The sequence below is a fragment of the Erpetoichthys calabaricus genome, chromosome 11, assembly GCF_900747795.2.
Source record: "Erpetoichthys calabaricus chromosome 11, fErpCal1.3, whole genome shotgun sequence".
In the NCBI taxonomy this organism is placed as follows: Eukaryota; Metazoa; Chordata; class Cladistia; order Polypteriformes; family Polypteridae; genus Erpetoichthys; species Erpetoichthys calabaricus.
Genome location: NC_041404.2, coordinates 148,304,027 through 148,324,752, shown reverse-complemented (window position 1 = coordinate 148,324,752; position 20,726 = coordinate 148,304,027). Strand labels below are relative to the sequence as shown.

The 20,726-nt window shown below is 39.4% G+C and overlaps 1 protein-coding gene across 1 annotated transcript in view; it reads left to right on the top strand.

The window, feature by feature from the left end:
• The window catches only part of flr (fleer), an 84,501-nt gene that overhangs the window by 47,956 nt on the left and 15,819 nt on the right, over positions 1-20,726 (top strand). The window contains exons 11-16 of the mRNA XM_028814307.2: positions 2,806-2,859; positions 3,614-3,679; positions 11,100-11,176; positions 13,266-13,476; positions 15,674-15,745; positions 18,333-18,436. Coding sequence (XP_028670140.1) covers positions 2,806-2,859; positions 3,614-3,679; positions 11,100-11,176; positions 13,266-13,476; positions 15,674-15,745; positions 18,333-18,436 — 584 coding nt within the window. The remainder of the gene's footprint in view (positions 1-2,805; positions 2,860-3,613; positions 3,680-11,099; positions 11,177-13,265; positions 13,477-15,673; positions 15,746-18,332; positions 18,437-20,726) is intronic.

The following is a 20,726-nucleotide window of genomic DNA, read 5'->3' as shown; positions in this document are numbered from 1 at the left end:
AACACATGCCTTCTTCTTGTACCTGCACAAGCTCTGACACACTTCCTTTCCTCTGAGAAGTTGTCTCTGTAATAATTTCTGCATCAAAAATTGAAGGAAAGTAACTGCAGGAGATATTTCACCTCTCTTCTCTCTGCATCAGTAAGGAAATTGGCTTGAGAAAGTCAAGATTATGCCGTACCAATAAGATTGCTTCTTTTATTTATTGTCCATGGCAGCTGACAAGCTGATTCACAGTGACTAGTGCAATAAAACTAGCAGCACTTTGTCTCTTACTGTTTTCCGCCCTTGGCTCCATCAATCCTGTGTCTGTCACTGGAATATAGCTGCATGGTGTACCAGATATACAGAGGCTCTCACGGTCCAATGGGCCTTATTTTGTTTGCAGGCCTCACAATGTAATATTCATTGCAGCAGGGTGCCACGATAATACAAACCAGAGAGATCGTTATGAGAAAAGAAAATGCGTATAACTAAGCAAAGAACTTGTAGCTCAGCAAGCATGAATTCTGCCAACACAAATAAGCACCTAACGGTCTCTTTTCAATAAATAATTCAAAGGGGATCTGTCCTTCCTGTTCCTAAGGTCTTGATCTCCACTGTTTTATTTCTACTGTGAGGGTTGGAAATAGTCTGTAATGTTGTATTCTCCTCCATTGCTCACTAAAACGAATTACAAATAATAGAAATTTAAATAACTGACTGATGCTTTGACCATTTGATTAACAGATCCAGGAAGACTGTGTGTCTTTAGGATTTAAATATTGGAAGCTCGTGAGAAATGAGATCATAATGCAAGCGGTAGTAAAATGCACATGTTTAGTTTCTTTACTTGACTGACTGTTTAAGCGTCTTATTACTAGCATGGAAATTACAATCCATGTTGTACACAGATTTTAATTAATGGAAATTGGTATGAGTGAGCACAGTAATAAAATGCACCTAAAAACCGCAGTGTATAGAACTGCTTGAGGTAACAGGTGAATGTCTGGTGTGATTAGGACAGCGTAACACCGGAAAATGGCGACTTTTAAAAATGCTCCCCAGAGTTGTAAACCTCTTAAATCGCTGGGTCATCTTTGCATTGTCGACGGGTGAAAACATAGACTTTTGAAAGTGCAGATGCTAATTGCACTCTGATTTGTTTGTGCTTATTATGTAGCCCTTCCCTGATTGGACGGAGTGGTGGCTCTGAGGTAGGGATCTTCACTGGTAATCTGAAGGTTGCCGGTTCAAATCCCATAAATGCCAAAAGTGACTCTTGAGCAAGGCCCTTAACCTGTAATTGCTCCATCCTGAGTATGACGTTAATCTGCACCCCAGCCCTGCATGTAGGCCCTCCAACCTCTAGGTTGGTGGAAGAATTGGCACTCCAGCCACCATAAAAACCCTCACACTGTTCCACTCCATCTGAACTAGTGTGGTGCTGAGGTGTCACCAATTACATGGTTGCACTCAAGTCCTAATCTGGGATCCTGAGTTGATTAGTAATGTGGGTGCCTTGATGTGCTATATCAGCATGTGCTCCTAACCTCTTCCCTGATTGGATCCTGCTTATAACAAGTCACATTCCCTGATCGGTCACCCTTCAATGAAGAAAACCATATTCCAAAATGGCTGACACAGAGAAGTTTGTTTCCATGGCCACTTGTTGTGTTGCTTACCTGTATGCGTCTGAATTGTGTTTTCAGTTTGAATGCTACATATCCCTGCAAAAAACAACTAATTTACTGGTCGCTACTTTTTTGTGCAAAAGCGCACCTGCCCAGTGAAGGCGAACATCTGCATCATATGCAATTTTGGTCGTTTTAGTGTGGACAGAGATACTTTTGTGAACAACATGACAACACTAGTGTGGATAGAGATCGTTTTAGTTTACATAGTAGTGTGAACATAGCCTATGAGAAATGCATTTTACGAGGCTTATGGAAATCAAAGATGTCTTCGTCAAATTTAGGGTGATACTTATAAACAAAGAAAAGAAAATTCCTGATTTACAATTAGAATTTTTATAATTGTGCTTTTATTTTGACATTGTACCAAAAAAAATCCTAATGGAATTGATTAATGTTCCAAATTGTAATAAAATAAAATGCTAAAAGGAAATAAAAAGGTAAGCAGGTTGGGAATGCTCTTTATAGGCATTGTATTTATCCACTTATCAAAGTGGCCTTAAAAGAACAAAGAGCTTGAGTTAAAAGCAGAAGCCGACAGCAGGGCACAGCAGTTTGGAGTTTGAGAGTAAGAGTCTGTATCTTTAATCCATTCCTAGAACTGCAGCCTTTTAAGCCCAGTGAATGTCATTTTTAGAAAAGCAACTGCGTAAAGGAGAGTCAGGGGGGATAGGGGGGAGTTGTTGACACTCTATTTAGAGTCCTTAATGGGTCCTTGATGTAGAACTCCAACATACTTTCTACATTTTCAAGCAGGGCTGATGAGAATTCAGAGTCTGTAAGAAAAGCATCTTAATGTTTCTAAGTCTGATAATAGTCTTATATTTTTGTGTACGTCCCTGATCACTGTTTGGTAATCAGCACATTTGATTTCTGGTTTGCAAAGTAGCATCTATTCATGATATGAAGTTGGAGTTTTATACTGAATATGGCAGCACCCCTTATGGCTTTAACTTTATGAAAAGCAGATCAAAACTGTTGACAAGTTCCAATAGAGTCACAGGTTGAGCCTGCTGGTGCACCTACGTCAGAGAACACACACATGAAATAAAATGCTGTGTGATGATGTAAGCATAAGCGTATTGGATTTGGAATGTATGCTTATGTTGTCATTTTTTTGTTTTTTTATTAGTATCTGTATGCATTTTTGGATGCAATGATAACATGCCAGACAGCCCCAGAAGAGGTAAGTCTCCTTTTGTACATCACTTTACATAATATTAACATTTGCTCTTTGAAGTGCTTTGTGCTACTGTATTGTGCTCTTTAATCTGCTCTTTCTAGTTTGGGTTGTAGTGATGTGGAAGATTGATCTCTATTTACTCAACCTACTCGATCCAATTTTAGGTTGGTAGTGGGCCAAAGACCATCACAGTAGAATCAGAGGCAAGGCAACAAGCCAGCTTTTGATGGGGAGCCAGACTATCCAGTGACACGCACACATGCTCAAACTGTGATATTTTAGAATTTCTAGGATGCTATATAAAATATATTTTGATTTGAAATCAAACCCTAATGATGAGAGAATATTCTTAAAATCTGCACATCTGTTAAATATCTGTGCCATTTCTTTCTTTTAAAATAGAAGCAGTCAGTATGAGAGATGCTGTGCACCTGGGACTGACTGACTCACTCTAGAACCCCTTTTAATGTTAAATTTATTAAAACGCTTTAGATCCAGTAAAAATGTTCACTAGTGTTGGTGTAAACGTATTTTAATTATATAGGCAGCAAATTGTAAATGAGAATGTCAGCAAACAGTGTCCTTTGAAAACATATTTTATTTTCTAATGGGAATTATACTTGAACATTTATGGCATGATTAAAATTCTTACAGTTTTACTGGCTTTATTGTAAGTTTCTACAGCATGTTGTATGTTGGAGTTATTACTGAAAAATTGCAAAGCATAACAGATTTTTTTGTGGCATGTTTTCTGTAGGCTTTCCGGAAATTTGATGAGATGTCTGGTGAACTAGCAGAGCAGCTCCGTATGCTGACAAAACAGGTACTTGTCAATGCACCTGACTTTAAAATCATCAACACAACCTCCATCATTTCCTTAAGTGTGATTAGTCTGTGCTTTATAAATTTGTTAAATGGTATGATGCTATATGAGAAACATAAATGATTTATTAAGACCAAATACTCTACTAGCAGTGTATAGTGAGAGTTTGCTTCATTACTTGTATTAATTGCTGGAGGTCATCATTCATTGATAAATTGTTGGTTCATTAAATAATTCCAGGACAGGCAATCCACTTAAGCTACTTCCATTAAAATTTCTGGGGAGTTTCAGCTCAGTAACAGCAGACATCAAGGAAACCCGCCTGCAGAATACTGTAGGGCTGGATGTTGGTGGTGCACATAGCTGGATATGTGGGGAGAGCATAGATGTTGGTGATAAACCATTGGAAAATATTGTCATTGGTCTTTACTTAGCACATTTACACATGGTGAATTTTTAACATCCATGTATTATACAAACGCCTGTACGCCTTTGGTAGTTTGTTTTTCTGAAAGAGTCAGTTTATTATAACATCGGAAAGTTTGTTATTTCCGTTCTTCATGAAAAGATGAGATTATACATTTTTCTCCGTCATTACTACAAAGTATATGGATAAGTGACATATAAAAAATTAGGTCTGGGAAAGTTAATGCATTAATTTTTGCAGTTAATGTGGCCTGTTTAACATGTTAAAAAACATTGTCGCATCCAAGGCCTGCAACAAGGCAGGCGATTGCATTAGGCAGTGCTTTGGTCAGGGAAGTATTTTCATGTATTTTTTTTTATTGTGAACCTAAAGAATTACTACGTTTTAAAATTTTGAGAAATAAAATTTTCTTTAAATGTTTCAAATTACACCTTTCATAACACCTTGCCACATGTCGGTACGTGGTACTGGTATTCATTTCCTTGATTTATATATACCGACATACTATAGGTGCAGGGAAGTGGAAGGAAGTGGGGTTGATGGTAGTCCTGGAGTAATACTAAAGAAAATTAGCGAAGATAAAACTTACGCTCTCTGTCTTTTTTTTTTTCTCATGTCATGTTTCTATAAGATGATCAAATCAATGTCATATCACATACATGCAAAATATGTTTTCTTTGAGAGGCACTAAAATCAAAATAAGTCTCTAGTTCCTCTGTATCTGCCAGCTAACTTATAGTGCTTATTGCACTAATATAATGATCACATTCTACAAAACAGAAGTGTAATGATTATCCCTACCCATTATTCCAGTTTGCAGTATGTTTGCTAATTTATGCAAAACATGTAACATAACCACCCAAGTAATGCACAGTGCCAGTTTTTAAGCAAGATAGCTGCTGCGGAGAACTTTTTTAGCATGCCAGGAGCAAAGGTGTATGTAGAACAGTGTTTTCCAACCGTTTTTCTGTGGTGGCACAGTTTTTGTAACCCAAAAAATCCCAAGGCACACCATGATTCTACCAACCACAAAAGCATTACATCTAAACACTTGCTGAACTGTCCAAAGGGGCGGGACTTTCAGAGACGCTGGCAAAAAAAGGAGCCTGAAGATTAGCATTCACAGACACAGCATTTAATGAGCACATTTTCCTAGCTCTGTGGTGGGTTGGCACCCTGCCCAGGATTGGTTCCTGCCTTGTGCCCTGTGTTGGCTGGGATTGGCTCCAGCAGACCCCCGTGACCCTGTGTTCAGATTCTGCGGGTTGGAAAATGGATGGATGGATGGGATTTTCCTAGCTGCTTCATCCCTTTGCCCACTCATAAGGTAGTCCTAAACGACACACCTGGGTAGCTGTCATTGTACACCAGTTGAAAAACACTTGTTCAGAGTATAATTATAAAGTCATTGATGGCGATGAACAATTGAAGATTGCATTTGCAGAGTTTTAACACAAATTTAAATGTATGCCCATTTAAGAGATGCTTATTTCAATTAAGTCAGTCTTTAGCAGTTGTAGAAGACCAGCCCGGCTACAGACAGACACCAAGGACACACAATGTCCAAACCACACACGTTTATTCTCGTCTTCCTATTTTACACTACCAATTATAAACCAGCACGTAAAACTCAGTCATTTTTACTTCTTTTCCTTCTGCCACCTCCACTACTCCAGTCTCAAGCTCCATCCCCTGCCTCCCGACTCCGGCTCCCCTACTGGAGTGAGGCGGCCTCCTTTATACTGCACCCAGAAGTGCTCCAGGTGCTTCCCGATTAGCTCCCACCAGCACTTCCAGGTGTGGCCGAAGTGCTGCCTGTGAATCCAGCTCCTCTTCTGACAGCACTTCCGGGTGTGGCGGAATCGCTGCAGATCTTACTTCCGGAGCTGTCCAGGTGCCCCCTGGCAGTGGCCATGGACCCCAACAAGTTTGAGCTTCAAAACTCCAAGCCCGATGCAGCCCACGGGTGCTGCCCTGTCATGTCCCAGGGAATGAATTGCCCTTCTCTCAGTCCTGTGGTTCTCCAGGTTTCCCGGCAGGGCACGATCCCCATCCATCCATCACACAGTACATTCAAAGTCGACAGTTGTTTTGATTGTTTAATTGTACTTTGACACGTCTGTGTCTCTTATGCCACTCCAATCTGAGAGTTAATACTTTGGTTTTGTTTTCTTATTGCCTTTTTCTCAACTTGCTTTTTAGGAAGTCATTCAAATTCAGGTTGTACTTTCTTTAGTATTTTATTAAAAGGTCAGGTTTCAGGTCATTGTTGAAGTTTAAACTATGCCATTAAATTTTTAAAAATACCTTTATGTTGATTGATTTTTGTGATTCAGTGTATATTTACTTCATGATTTATGTATTTAGTTTATGATTGCATGTTTTAATTTTAGACGCGATTAATCTCAATTACTTCCATACTGTTATGCAATTAATTTGTTAGTTTTAGTTCTAGAAAAAATATTTTTTGCTGAAGTTTTCATTTAAATGTGCTTATGCTGTCGGAATTTCCTGAATGATCCATATATTGATTAAATTAATAACTGAACATGGTGAGTTACACATCATTTCCTTTTAGCTTCATTATAACAATTTCTTATTAACCTAATGCACTTGCTTGGATTACATTTTAATGCTTTCCTTGACTAGTCCAGTTGACCTAATAATATGTGTATAAATAAATAAATGTAATACATGAATGAGTCAATAAATACCTTGGCAACCAGAGTTTGGTGTGCAGGAGTGATAATGAAAAGCATTTATTCCATTGTGAAAGCTGCTCTGGACCTTTCTGACATCTGAAGTAGGTTTTTTACTGTAAAAAGTTTATTCCGCACAATAGAAAATCCCTTTTGCTTGCTAATGATTGCAGCTCTAAGCACAAGGTGTTTGGGTTCAGTCATTCTGTGCATCTTCTTGACATTATGTAGCAGTAAGTCTGAAAGTAGCCAGTCCGCAAAGTTAAACCCCCCCATGTTCAAACTTAGGTCTATTTTGTCATGGTAGAGTCCTAGGGTCCTATTCCCCGTTTGTAGTCTTTATTATGTAGAGCTTAAACGAATGCTCCCAAATACCAGACTCTTACCACACTCTGAGGGCTGGCTGCTGCTGTAGTTCAGTATTTCCCTCTTCATTTTACATCTGTAACCCCGGGCAATTAGGCAGAGTACCAGAACGGACAGAAAAGAAAGTTATCATGTATTGTAGATAATATGTCCAATGTATAAGCAAGCAGAGTCAAATGCAAGTGTTAGCAAAGTAGTATTAATAAATCTTAAGTAGTAATCTTTTCATCTTGCTTAGACTTCCAGGTGGCTCTGTCTTGGTCTTTGCTCCAGCATGGCCCTCCTTTCAATGTGGCCTCTGAGGTGGTCTTCACCTCAATAGATGGAAAAATGGCAGAGACAGGCTGAACTTTATATTTTTCTTCATCTTAGTCCAACTTCCTCGATGCACCTCCTGCACCAACAGGATAAGCCAATTCCCTACTTCATACCAGTCCTTTTCAACCACAACTCAGTCCTCCAATCACAGCCGCCATTTTTGGGCTTTTTTCCTAGAGGGAGGAGATATGTCATAAATTTTACCTGTCCGTTCCATTACAAGCTTTACCAGCCTGTTAATATGGTTTCATTTCAGCCCATCTGTATTCCCCCAGGCTAGCTGACCAGTCATTTTATGAGATTTTATCATTACTAGTTTTAAGCATTAGTAAGTGTTTTTTTTTTTGTTCTAAGTACATATTTTTATCATGATATTATTACAAATTTCTCAAGACAAGATCCTACTGTGCCTACAATGACCTAAGGCAGAAGGTGGCATGGCTGTACCCAACTTTCAATTTTATTACTGGGCGGCAAATACACAAGCTATAAAAACCTGGATATTGACACAAATAGATGAATACACACAGGCCTGTCTGCAATAGAAATAAAATCCTGCCGTACTTCTTTATATTCCTTGCTTTGCACCCCAATAAGTACAATTCATCGCCAATATACTAATAACCCTATTGTACTTCACTCACTCAGAATATGGAACCAATGTAGGAAGTTTTTTAAGATGGAGAAGCTTTCATCTGTGGCACCTCTGCACAAGAACCACTTTTTCCAGCCTCTCAAACATATGCAGTTTTTAATGTCTGGAAAACATTTGGGATTAAATCACTTAGAGATCTGTACATAGACAATGTCTTTGCATCCTACGAACAATTACACTCCAAATTTAACTTTCCAGCAACGCATTTCTTTCACTACCTTCAAATTTGAAACTTTGTTAAACAAAACCTGCCCAATTTTCCACACCTCTCACCTATTTCTATTCCAGAAAAAATATTGATCAGTCTTGAGGACATTTCTGCAATATATAAAAACATTTTAAAGTCCCTCCCTTTCAAAGTTCCCAGAGTACAGTGGGAAAAGGATCTCTCACTCAACATCTCAGAAAGGAGGGGAAGGTAGCCATGCACGGAATTCACTGGAGCTCCATATGAGCAAAGCATACAATTATTTCACTTAAAATTTATATATCGAGCACATCTGTCTTGTTTAAAATTGTCCAAAATGTTTCCAGGGCAAGATCCTACCTGTGAATGTTGCAATCAAGTTCCAGCCACACTGGGCCATGTGCAGCAAATTAACATCATTTTGGGCCAAAATCTTTAAATGCCTTTCAGACAGCCTTGGTGTCACAATCCCTCCTAATCCACTAACAGCTGTGTTTGGTGGACCCCCAGATGGGCTTAAAGTGGAGAAGAACAAAGAAACTGTAATTGCCTTTACTTCACTATTGGCGCGTAGTTTATTCATAACTGGAAGAATCGTAACTCACCTCTTTTAAGTCAGTGGGTAACTGATGTTATATATTATCTGAAATTGGAAAAAATCAAATTCTCACCCACAGGATCTGTACACTTTTCAAAACCTGGCAGGATCTAATCAATAACATTTTAGAATAAACATTTCAATGGAGGAAGCGGATTCTCTCTGCTCTTTTTTTATTCTATTTATTTTTATTCATTTATTTATTTATTGACTTACTTATTTTTTTTACTATAATTAAAGTTTTACTCTGTTGGCCTAGCTCTCTTTCTCATGGGTGGGGATTGATTTTTGTTAAACTTGACTGTTTTTAATAAAACTATGGAGCTTCGCCCTCTGCTCGCTTCGCTCGCTAACTCCCCTGACTGCACTACATGGCAGCAACTTCTCATCTCTGCTGCTTGCATATGTGGATTTCACTTTCACCAAACAACAAAACTTTTAATTCTCACAGATGAGCCCTCTTCATTGGGAAGAAACACCACTTTTCCCTGATGGCAACACAAATTAGACGATCTACAAGTCTCCGACTTAAAGGTTTAAATCCGAACAATATATTCAATCTCTTTTCGCTGTTCCGTTATTTCACCGAGTAATAATTTCAGTTTGTTTGCGCTAATGCGATCTTTATTATAATTTTTTGAGACTTTAGAATTTTCGTACATCTATTATCTTTAACCTGCTCTGCATGTATATCGCACCAACGTTTTTGACTTCTTTATGACGTTCTACTTTGCCATCTACTCTTTGTTTTTTATTTCCAGCCCCGGGCATGGTTAAATCTCTTGGCGCAAAGTCTCATTTCGCGGAATGTGAAAGTGTCTCTCTGAGAAAGTCACGTGTAATTGAGAGATGACTGATTTAAATAAAATCAATAAAATGTTAAAAAAGAAAAAAAAATTGTAATGTTGTGACGTTGCCGGTCTCCTCCAGACTCCCTTTTCACATATGGGAGTCTGTAGAACACAACACCGTCGATAGTTATGCCTAAGCTGAGCTAACAAATGGGGACAAATCTCAGATGAAGCATGGGGATGGTGGAAAAAGTGCTCTGGTGCTTTTATTATAAAAACAGTCAAAAACAAAACCAAAAAGTGTCCACAGTGCAGTGTTCTAAAAAAACAGTACATAAATAAATCCATAAAACCAGGTGAAAAATGGGGGAATAAAATCCAAAATAAATCCATTAAAATCAGAGGTTAAAACGCGGTCTCTAACTCGGCCGTTCTCAGCACACCTCCTTCTTTGTCTCCCCGGCTCACCCATTACTCGCGTAGCTGGTGGTGACTCAGCAGCCATAAGCTTCTTTCTGTCGACCACTGTCTTGGCTGCGTCCAAACTGTGCAGCCAGACTGTCCGAGGTCTGCTTTCTTCCCGTCTTCCTTCACACTCACTCAGTCACACCTTAGATGCCTAGGGAGGTCATCTGCCTTGCTCGCCCCACTCCACCCAAATATTCAATGGGGCGAACTAGCCCCTAGAACGCAACAGCCTACACTCCTCCACGGGACCCCAGCTCATACTGCATTCTCCTTCCAGGTGGCCAGATTGTCCTCCCAAGACTGCCTTTCACCTCCTCTTTCTTTCAATCTTTTTTTCCACCTGATCTCCCTGTGCCAGCCCATCCTTATACAGCTCCATGGGCACAGCACCTTAATCACATGCTGCAGGAAGCCGATGAAGCAATTGAGATGGTGCGACTCGCCCCAACTACCTCATTAACTCCCCGCGGTTGTGCAGTCTTACCCACAGAGACTGACATGGCTGTCTGGATTGTAAACTGGCCATATTTTTGAAGCCGTGGACCCGCTATACCACAACTGAGCTTGTGAAAAAATAGCAAGTTTTATTTGTCGTCTCTAACAAGAACACCGAAATTAGTATATGGACTACTACTGTTGGCATATGATAACGGCAACAATAAATAGGATGGAAAATACTTTCTTTTGTGTGACAACACTGAATGGCACTACTACCTCACAGGTCTACATAGTATAAAAATATATCCTCTTCCATTAACCAATGCAACATTCAATCATTTTAAAATATTTTAATGTAACTGGTGTACTTGAATGAGAGCTTATGTTGATAGGAAATGGCAGCAGGAACATTCAGGTTGTAGGAACTGTGGCCAATTCATTGTGCATCATTTCTTCTTTTAAATATATTCAAGGTACAAGAAGCAAGACATAAGAGAGATGACGAAGCAGTAAAAAGGGCTGTAAATGAATACGATGAAGTCCTGGAAAAGTGAGTGCTGGTGACTCTTGCTTGTTCTCTCTTTTGTGATACTGTTAAGCAGGGATAAAAACATTTCCACTTTGAGTCTTTTCATCATCTTTTTCAGCTTGTCCTTGTGAAAGAATATCATTAGTCATCAGCCTTGCTGGTCCTTAGGTGAATGCGAGAGCTAATTTTGTTGGTCTAAAATATTACAAAAACATAATTTATCTCCTCCGGCTGTTTATGCAATTGCAGTGCAATGACAGTATGGCATTGCAATTTATTATTTTCATATTCCATTTTGCTTGAAGTATCAATTTTATTCACACAATGTCTCATATAACATATTTTAAAATTTTTTTACATTTTTTTGTGGTGACTAAGTTACTCAGTGAATAGCACTGCTGCCACATGTGTCTGTGTTCTCTTTGTGTCCGCATGAGTTTTTCTCCAGGTACTCTGGTTTTTCCTCTCACATCCCAAAGATGCATGTTTCATGTGACGTGCCAGTTCTGAATTGCCGTTACATTAGTGTGGGTCTGTACAACGGTGTGGTTCCAGTGATAAACTGGTAACCCATGCAGCACTCGATCCTATTTTGTTTCATTGTTGCTGCCTTGCCCCACCCTAAGCTGGCCCAAGCAGGCTTGAGGATGTTGTGGTGTTATTTTATGTCACTTATTTAAATAACAATGTAATCGAGATAAAATTCTCATTAACCTTGTGATCAGTGAGATTGACCTTAGTAAATAGAATATCACTGGTTTATTTTTCTAAGTAGCAGAAGTTGATTGCAAATCACAAACCAAAATCTTTAGTTTAACACTGGTCAATGAAGTAGGCACATTTTTGTGATGGGCAAAACAGGAAAAAATGTCAAGTTGAGTGCTTTAATAGAGAATCTAAAGTTCATAACCAAACAAAACTTTAAATTATTTCATCATAGAGTCATTATTTTATCTTTTAGTTGAAGTTCAAGATAGTTTGAATTTAGAATTGCTTCAAGTAGTGTCAAGATGCAGATGCTCACTGTGCACAGCTTGTTGACCATACACAAGGCATGAGCTGCAGGTTGCATGGCACAAACATCAATCAGATATTTTAGTGTTGTGGGAGAAATAAACAATCATGCATTTCAGTGCTAGTGTTCATCAAGATCTTATTCTTTTCCCTTTCACTTTTAGATTTTGGTTGGGTTTAGAGCTTGGGACTGAAATGGACTGTTAAATTCCTCACACTTTACACTTCAGACAGAAACTGCAGTTGAGGGTGGTTATTGTCTATTATAATTTTTACCATTTGCATGGAATTTCTTTCAAGCTTTGATCTGTGACCTAGTCTTACCCAGATCTCACCTATGCCGGTATGTACGAAGCTAAAAGTGATATAAAGCAGATAATAACAGGGATCAGCAGAGAACAGAAAACATACTGACTTCTTGTTTGTCAGTGACTTATCAGTAACCTACAAGGATATGACAACTAATCACATACTTCTGAAATGCTGAAATGAACTGTGTATTTAAGAAGTATAATCAGCACTTATAAGTCAGTCATTGCCTTCCCAATATGGAATATTTCTACGTGTGTATTTAAAAAAAGAAAACAAACAAAAAAAAAAACTGCTTCTCCTACACCCTGGGAATGGCTCCATGAATTTGTCTGTGATTCATTGGTGCAGCAAGCAAGGTCCTGACTAATTCACTCACCTATAGCCCAGATTTCTCAATTTTTTGTGGTGACTGGGGAGGCCAGGATCCAAACCACCTGAATAAGACCATCTAGAATGGCTAAGTCCCAGTCTCTTTCAGCTGTAGCACTGGACTCCTCACTGGGATATTTGTTAGAGCCATTGATCTGGATCACCTGAAATTCTTTGGGGGACACAATAAAAAAGAAGGGTAATGATAAAGATAAAGTAATGTGAGGAAGATGGAAAGAGCATGTAGATAAGAGAAAGACTGGGAAAGGTAGAAAAGAAGTGAATTTGTAAAGCTTGTTGCAAAATGGTAGATGAGGGGGGTTCCAGTTTCTTTCTAATAACCAGTAATATTAGACACTTTTTCAAATATTGAAATTAACTTCACCTTATAAATGTATTTGCTTCTGCAATTCAGGTACATTCCAGTGCTGATGGCTCAAGCTAAAATCTACTGGAACATTGAGAATTACCAAATGGTTGAAAAGACCTTCCGTAAGTCGGTTGAATTCTGCAACGATCATGATGTGTGGAAGCTCAACGTGGCACATGTCCTCTTCATGCAGGAGAACAAATACAAAGAGGCCATTGGGTTTTATGAACCCATCGTGAAAAAGCATTATGACAATGTAAGTGTCACCCTAATAAAAATCAAGAGTAAGACAAGGGTGCTTAAATTAATATTAAAAAAAAGTCTTTACTTTGCTATTAATTTTTACAAACTGTTCGTACCCTCAAGATCCTCACAAGAGATGACAAAAGGTATGCTGGGCTTTAAGGCTTGTTCTTGTGCATAAAGATTGCATATTTTGTATATTACCTTTGCATTAGGGCACTAAAGAAACTTTTGTTTTTGTTTTTTGTGAAAATGATTCATCATTACAGTCATTTGATGATAAAATGATAAAGATGATGTGTTTATTTTTCATGGAAAACTTAAGATTTAATAGAATCAGACGCTAAATCCAGGATGTGATAGCAAGCTCCTATACTTGTAGCTCTGGTTGGCAAGTCAGAAGTTTTCTTCTTTTTAACCATTTTGGTGCGTGTTCAGATTGTTTTGTGTGTGTGTGTGTTTGTGTTTACATTTATTATTCATTTGTTTTCCCCTGGAGATGAATAAAGTTCTATCTGTCTATTTATCTGTTATGTAGTGCCTCTATCTATCTATCTATCTATCTATCTAGTCAGCTATCTATCTATCTCTATCTATCTACAACCTGAGGCCACATATCCACCACGCCCTGAACCCTCTGCAGTTCGCATACCAGACGAAGGTGGGAGTGGATGATGCCATTATCTATATGCTACACCAATCCCTCTCCCACTTGGACAGAGGCAGTGGTGCAGTAAGAATTATGTTTCTGGATTTCTTTAGCGCCTTCAACACCATCCAACCTCTGCTCCTTAGGGACAAGCTGACAGAGATGGGAGTAGATTCATACTTGGTGGCATGGATCGTGGACTATCTTACAGACAGACCTCAGTATGTGCGTCTCAGGAACTGCAGGTCTGACATTGTGGTCAGCAACACAGGAGCGCCGCAGGGGACTGTACTTTCTCCGGTCCTGTTCAGCCTATATACAGCGGACTTCCAATACAACTCAGAGTCCTGCCATGTGCAAATGTTTGCTGATGACACTGCTGTCGTGGGCTACATCAGGAATGGGCAGGAGAAGGAATATAGGAACCTAATCAAGGACTTTGTTACGTGGTGTGACTCAAACCACCTACAACTGAACACCAGCAAAACCAAGGAGCTGGTGGTGGATTTTAGGAAGCCCAGGCCCCTTACTGACCCCGTGATCATCAGAGGTGACTGTGTGCAGAGGGTGCAGACCTATAAATACCTGGGAGTGTAGCTGGACAATAAATTGGACTGGACTGCCAATACTGATGCTCTGTGCAAGAGAGGACAGAGCCGACTATACTTCCTTAGAAGGCTGGCGTCCTTCAACATCTGCAGTAAGATGCTGCAGATGTTCTATCAGACGATTGTGGCGAGCGCCCTCTTCTACGCGGTGGTGTGCTGAGGAGGCAGCATAAAGAACAGGGACGCCTCACGCCTGGACAAACTGGTGTGGAAGGCAGGCTCTATTTTAGGCATGGAGCTAGACAGTTTGACATCCATGGCAGAGCGACGGGCGCTGAGCAGGCTCCTGTCAATCATGGAGAATCCTCTGCATCCACTGAACAGTATCATCTCCAGACAGAGGAGCAGCTTCAGTGACAGACTGCTGTCACCGTCCTGCTCCACTGACAGACTGAGGAGATCGTTCCTCCCCCACACTATGCAACTTTTCAGCTTCACCCAGGGGGTAAACTTTAACATTATACAAAGTTATTGTCTGTTATACCTGCATTATCATCACTCTTTAATTTAATATTGTTTTGTATCAGTATGCTGCTGCTGGAGTATGTGAATTTCCCCTTGGGATTAATAAAGTATCTATCTATCTCTCTATCTATCTATCTCTATCTATCTGTCTTATAGTCTCTCTCTCTCTCTCTATCTCTCTATCGCCAATATATCGTATGGGGTGCCTTTTAACTGAAGTAGCATTTTTAGGAGAAGAAAAGTAAATTGTTTTATTTTCTTCTTGTGTTTGCTGTAGTTGGGACAGTGTAACATCCAAGAATGTCCCTGCAAAAGAAAAGCTTCGGTAAAGTGCACTGTTGAATAGTGTGCTTCATTGGCTGCTTCTTCATGATTTTGTGTGTGCATGTTTGACTGCTGCATGCTATCCGTGGTGCAGTTGTTGAATTTTATCCACATACAGACCTTCTGTAATTTATTTACTTTTTTCTTTCCCTGCCCCAATTTAGATTTTGAACGTAAGCGCCATTGTCTTGGCCAACCTGTGTGTGTCTTACATCATGACAAGTCAAAATGAGGAGGTAAGTAGAAACCTTGTATGGGCTCTGTACACTTGTCTTTAGGACTTTCATCCATACTGTGCATCATCCATTCATCGATTATCAAACTTCATTACTCCAGGGTCATAGTGTTTGAGGCTCATACTGGCAGTGTTAGGCTCAAGGTAGGAACCATCCCTGGATAAGATGTCAGTCCATCACAGAGCATCTTCCTCTCACATGCCGACTAAAACTCATACCAAGCTAATGTAATGTCTACAGTTAACCAAACACACACAGAATGTGAAAGGAAACCCCACATTTCTAGAAAAAAAACCCGCACAGACACAGGAAGAATGGAAAAATTCCACACGGCAGTGTCTGGGCTGAGATTCAATCCCAGAACTCTGAAACTACAAGGCAGCAAAACTAATTGTACCATTGAGCTGTCCTTGTGTACTGATTATTTATAATGGAAAATCCAACCACCTGAATAGAAGGATAGATTGAGCAGTACTTTTATCTCCAAGTAGAAATTTTTGTTTTTGTCATTGTACAGTATTAAAAAGTGCATAAACATGTAGATATATAGTCAATTAGTTAATCATAACGTGGCTCATAAGTGGAGCTCATAAACGGATGGCAGACAAGCTGAATCATAATTTTTTTAATTCATTTTATTAAAAGCGAGTAACATTCCATACAATCAAGTCACGCTTAGCAAAACTAAATTCTGCCTCCACCCAAAATATTCCAAGATATTTTGGGCAGTCCTTAGAAGAGGCAGGGTATGTTAAATATGTCTTATTGAGCACTTTGACTGCATTGGGAATAAAGCTGCTTCTCCTTCTGTTTGCTGTGAATTTCAGAGTGTTTTCTCTTTTCCCAGAGGGCAGGATCTGAAAGCAGCTGTTCAAATAGTGTGAATGCACCTCAACAATCTTTACTGCTTTAACTTTTGGCCTATGTACCACATGTAGGAATTCTGTATGATCCTGGGAAATACGTCATCACTTCTTTAAGCAAACAGATACTTTACATTGTGGACACTATCTGTTAAAATAATGGAGTTTGTTCATTGAAGTCCACAATGCTTACCAGTATAATATTCAACCTACTTAATCATCAATGAAGGCCAAGGACAGTACTCTTCTATAGTCGATAAGAAGCACTTGGTTTACCTCATGTTTATTTAAAGTTTATGATTCTGGCACCACCTATCCAGCCTCCTGGCCTCTGCCTTAAAATGGGCATGCTGTCCAATGCCTAAGCAGCAAAGATGAGAACCTTACTTTTTCATTTTGGTTCCTTGTATTAAAACACCATATAATAGATGAATGATTGATTACTGTCTGTTGACGAGGAAGGCCATGATCCACGAGATGAGATTGCAGTGTGTGTGTTATTTCTGCTAGTTGGTGCAGAGGATGAAACTATAGTACATCTGATATCAGAGAAAATATGCTTGCTGTTTCACCTTATCTTGCAGTATGGAGACCAGTGTTCACATCCTCCACCCACATTTCCTCTAAATGCTCCGGTTTCCTCCCACATTCCAAAGGCATGCAAGTTTGGTGGAATGGCGATGCTAAATTGTCACTAAAGTAGTGGGTGTGTGCGAGTGTGTTCACCTTGCAATGAACTGGCGCCCTTTTCAAGGGATTGTTTCTGCCTTGCACCCTCTGCTTGTTCAGATAGGGCTCTAGCCCCCCATGTCTTTCCTCAGCATTAAGTAGGCTTAGACAAATGGTGTGGTATGTACACTTACTATAAAGGAACGGAATGAAATAGGCATTTCTGGTCGAAAGTGATGTCAAACTCGATGACTGCACTTACTGATCTCATCACCCAGGTATATCAATGTACACATCTAGAAATCGTCGGGTAGTCAAATTATGGGACTCCATGATGACTTTCCTGCACAGTTTTACATTTCCAAAGTATTGTGAGTCTCTCCCATTTTCTGACGGCCAATAATTAAGTGCTGCCTTACGAAGCCTGTGCCATTGTGAGGGGTTCATAGGTACAGCAAGTTCAGCCACAGTCTCTGTCCTTTTTTCTTTTTTTTCATTCCGTCATGTTATGTAAAACATAAGACATCGGACAGACAAGCTTCTTTTCTGTTTATGGGGTCAAAAACATCCACGATTTCGTATTCCTGCATTATATGCATTGTACTTCCAGATGAGTGCTCATTACTTGTCAGCCCTCACGCACGTGCAGCTCTCCCTTAAAACATGCGACATAGTCAGACCTGGTTGATTTTTTTTGGGACGAGTCAAAGACTGAAATCACTGGATATGTCAAACTACCCGAGTGGTGGTCACTGGAGTGTGCCATGACTGCCTCTGCCTACCTAATGTTATGAAAATGACGTCTACAACTGAAAATCACTGTAAAAGCTGTGTAATGTGACACTGCCTCAACCCGAGCTTGTTGTCCACACATCTCCAATTTTCATTCCTGTATTTAAATGTCTACAATATAAGGAAATCCCGTGAAATTGCAGCTTTTCCAGGTATAAAAGATGAGCTGCTTTTTCCTATCACTTGACAGAACCACCCATATCCCACACTGCAAGAGAGTTGTGTGCCAAAGTGACTAATCATGATTTTTTTTTTTTTTATAGGCAGAAGAACTTATGCGGAAAATTGAAAAAGAAGAAGAGCAGATATCCTATGATGACCCTGACAAAAAAATTTACCACCTCTGCATTGTGAACCTTGTGATTGGGTAAGGGCCAATATTTCACACCTTTGACTGTTGGGCAGAGTTTTCAGTAATGAAAGCCGAATGGGCAGTTCACAAAGCAATAACCAAAAATATTTTCATGTTCTTCCTGAGGCTGGTGCACTGCATTTGTTTTTTCCTCGCTACGCTATGTCAGGTGCAGACCTCTGTGTGAATGTTAGGCACTATTTTAAATGCTACTATCTAGCAAATCTGGAATTGTTTATTTACAAAGATACTGAATGCCAAACATACTATTGCCAACAATTTCTCTGTTCTTGGCCATAGCTGTCTGTTTGAAGGGTATGATTTTTACCTTTTATTTATCCCTCAGTATTTTTGTATAGTAGACCCCTGATTTAGCTGGATAATTGAAGAGGGGGGTCCATTACTGCCAAAAGTGTTTTACATTGAATGTGTTTTAAAATTGTATATTAATAGCGAAATTACAATGTACAGGATGTATTAAAATATTACTATAAAGTATATGTATGCATAATATATGATTATATTGCACAATGAGTAGTATATACCCTTAATCAGGCAAGTCTTTCCATGAGACATGATCAGGGCTGCACAAGGAAAACACTCACTTCATCACAGTGTGCATCTCTCCTCTAAAATTCCTTTTTAGGCGTGTGGTGCACTGTATAGCTTAACTAGAAAAATGTAACACATTGCCTCAACCTTTATGTGTGATCTGTTCATGGTGGGCTATTTTTCTTTTAGGACAGAATTTTTTTTTTTCCCCTGTGATTGATTGAAGATCTGCTGTGAGTTTGAAATGCTGACAGCATATTTCTTCAATATGTGTGCATGTCTTGCCGTAGGATGGGTTGCTCCAGTTGTTTTTCTGCTTGCGTCTATTGCTGCTTGAATAAGCCACTTAGGTCACGTGCCATACTAGAATAAAAAAAGTGTATGACATTTATGGGTGGCTCTTTTCTGTAGGGGGCTAATGCAACATGAAAATATGCTCTCTTCATGTTAAAGAAATACTCCATCCAAAAATTCTTTTATCTTTTGTGTTACTTAAACCATGACTGAGAATATGTTTTAATCTCATATTTTATCTGATTGTTTTTCTGTACATAGGGAACTGCAGACGCATTGGTATAAGCCATCAAGTAGTGTTCTTAGACAGTAGTACTTCAGAGGCCTTCAAAACTCGACTTGATGTTGCTTTAGGACAGGGCTCTCCAACCTTTTTTCCCCTGAGAGCTACTTTTACAAAATGAAAATGGCCGAGAGCTACTAATGTTTTCTAACGTTTATTCTCATAGCTTATTTCAATCCAAACAAACTGAATAAGCTTGTTTTGCCTGAACATGTACAAAATGTTGGCGTCCACAACTCACATTTTGCATTAAAACATCACAAAGAATATTTAGTTCACCTGCAAGTGCATTTTGTATGTCTGTATGCATTTTCTAGTGTATCTCACACTATTGAATTAAAACATGAAAGCTGTCAAAACCAAACAATGCAATTCCAAATACACAGATATGACTTATTCATTTGTCATTTTGTTCCATGTCACTGTGTCACTTTATTCACATGTCCAGTTGCATGTGTGATGTTTTTTTAGTTAGTCAGATGACTGGCACTGCATGGAGTCAACAAGAGAGGTGTATGGTGGAGTGGAGTCATTTCAATGTTCATCTGTCAGTCTTGTTCTGAACTTTGATTTCATGACATTCATGTCAGACTCACAGAGGTGTGTAGACCCAAATAAAGCAGATGTTTTCAGAGCTGCTTGGTGAAGATTCTTATAGTTATCTGGCTCTGTTAAGCTTTAAGACTTTAACTGCACATTATTTTGAAGGTTTACTAATATATAATATATAAAATCCAATGTCTGTCTGGCCGCTTTTCACGAGAGAACTATGTGTTTTTTTTTCCTATAATTTGCTTGAACATTCCGGTTGAATTTGCGACTTCTCTCATTTCACTATGTATCACAGTTCACTTGCGGTACCGATTTATTTGCGCAAAGCCGAGATCCACGCAACGGGCCGGGGATGGGGCTCTCCTCACTCACTCGCCAGCTTCGGGGCATGTTCCTTAACTCCGCTTAGCTAGTGAATGAGAGAATAATTGAATTCAACTTTGTTTGATATTTAAAATAAAGTGTTACTTAGGTCAGGCGGCACGGTGGCGCAGTGGTAGCGCTGCTGCCTCGCAGTTAGGAGACCCGGGTTCGCTTCCCGGGTCCACCCTGCGTGGAGTTTGCATGTTCTCCTCATGTCTGCGTGGGTTTCCTCCAGGCGCTCCGGTTTCCTCCCACAGTCCA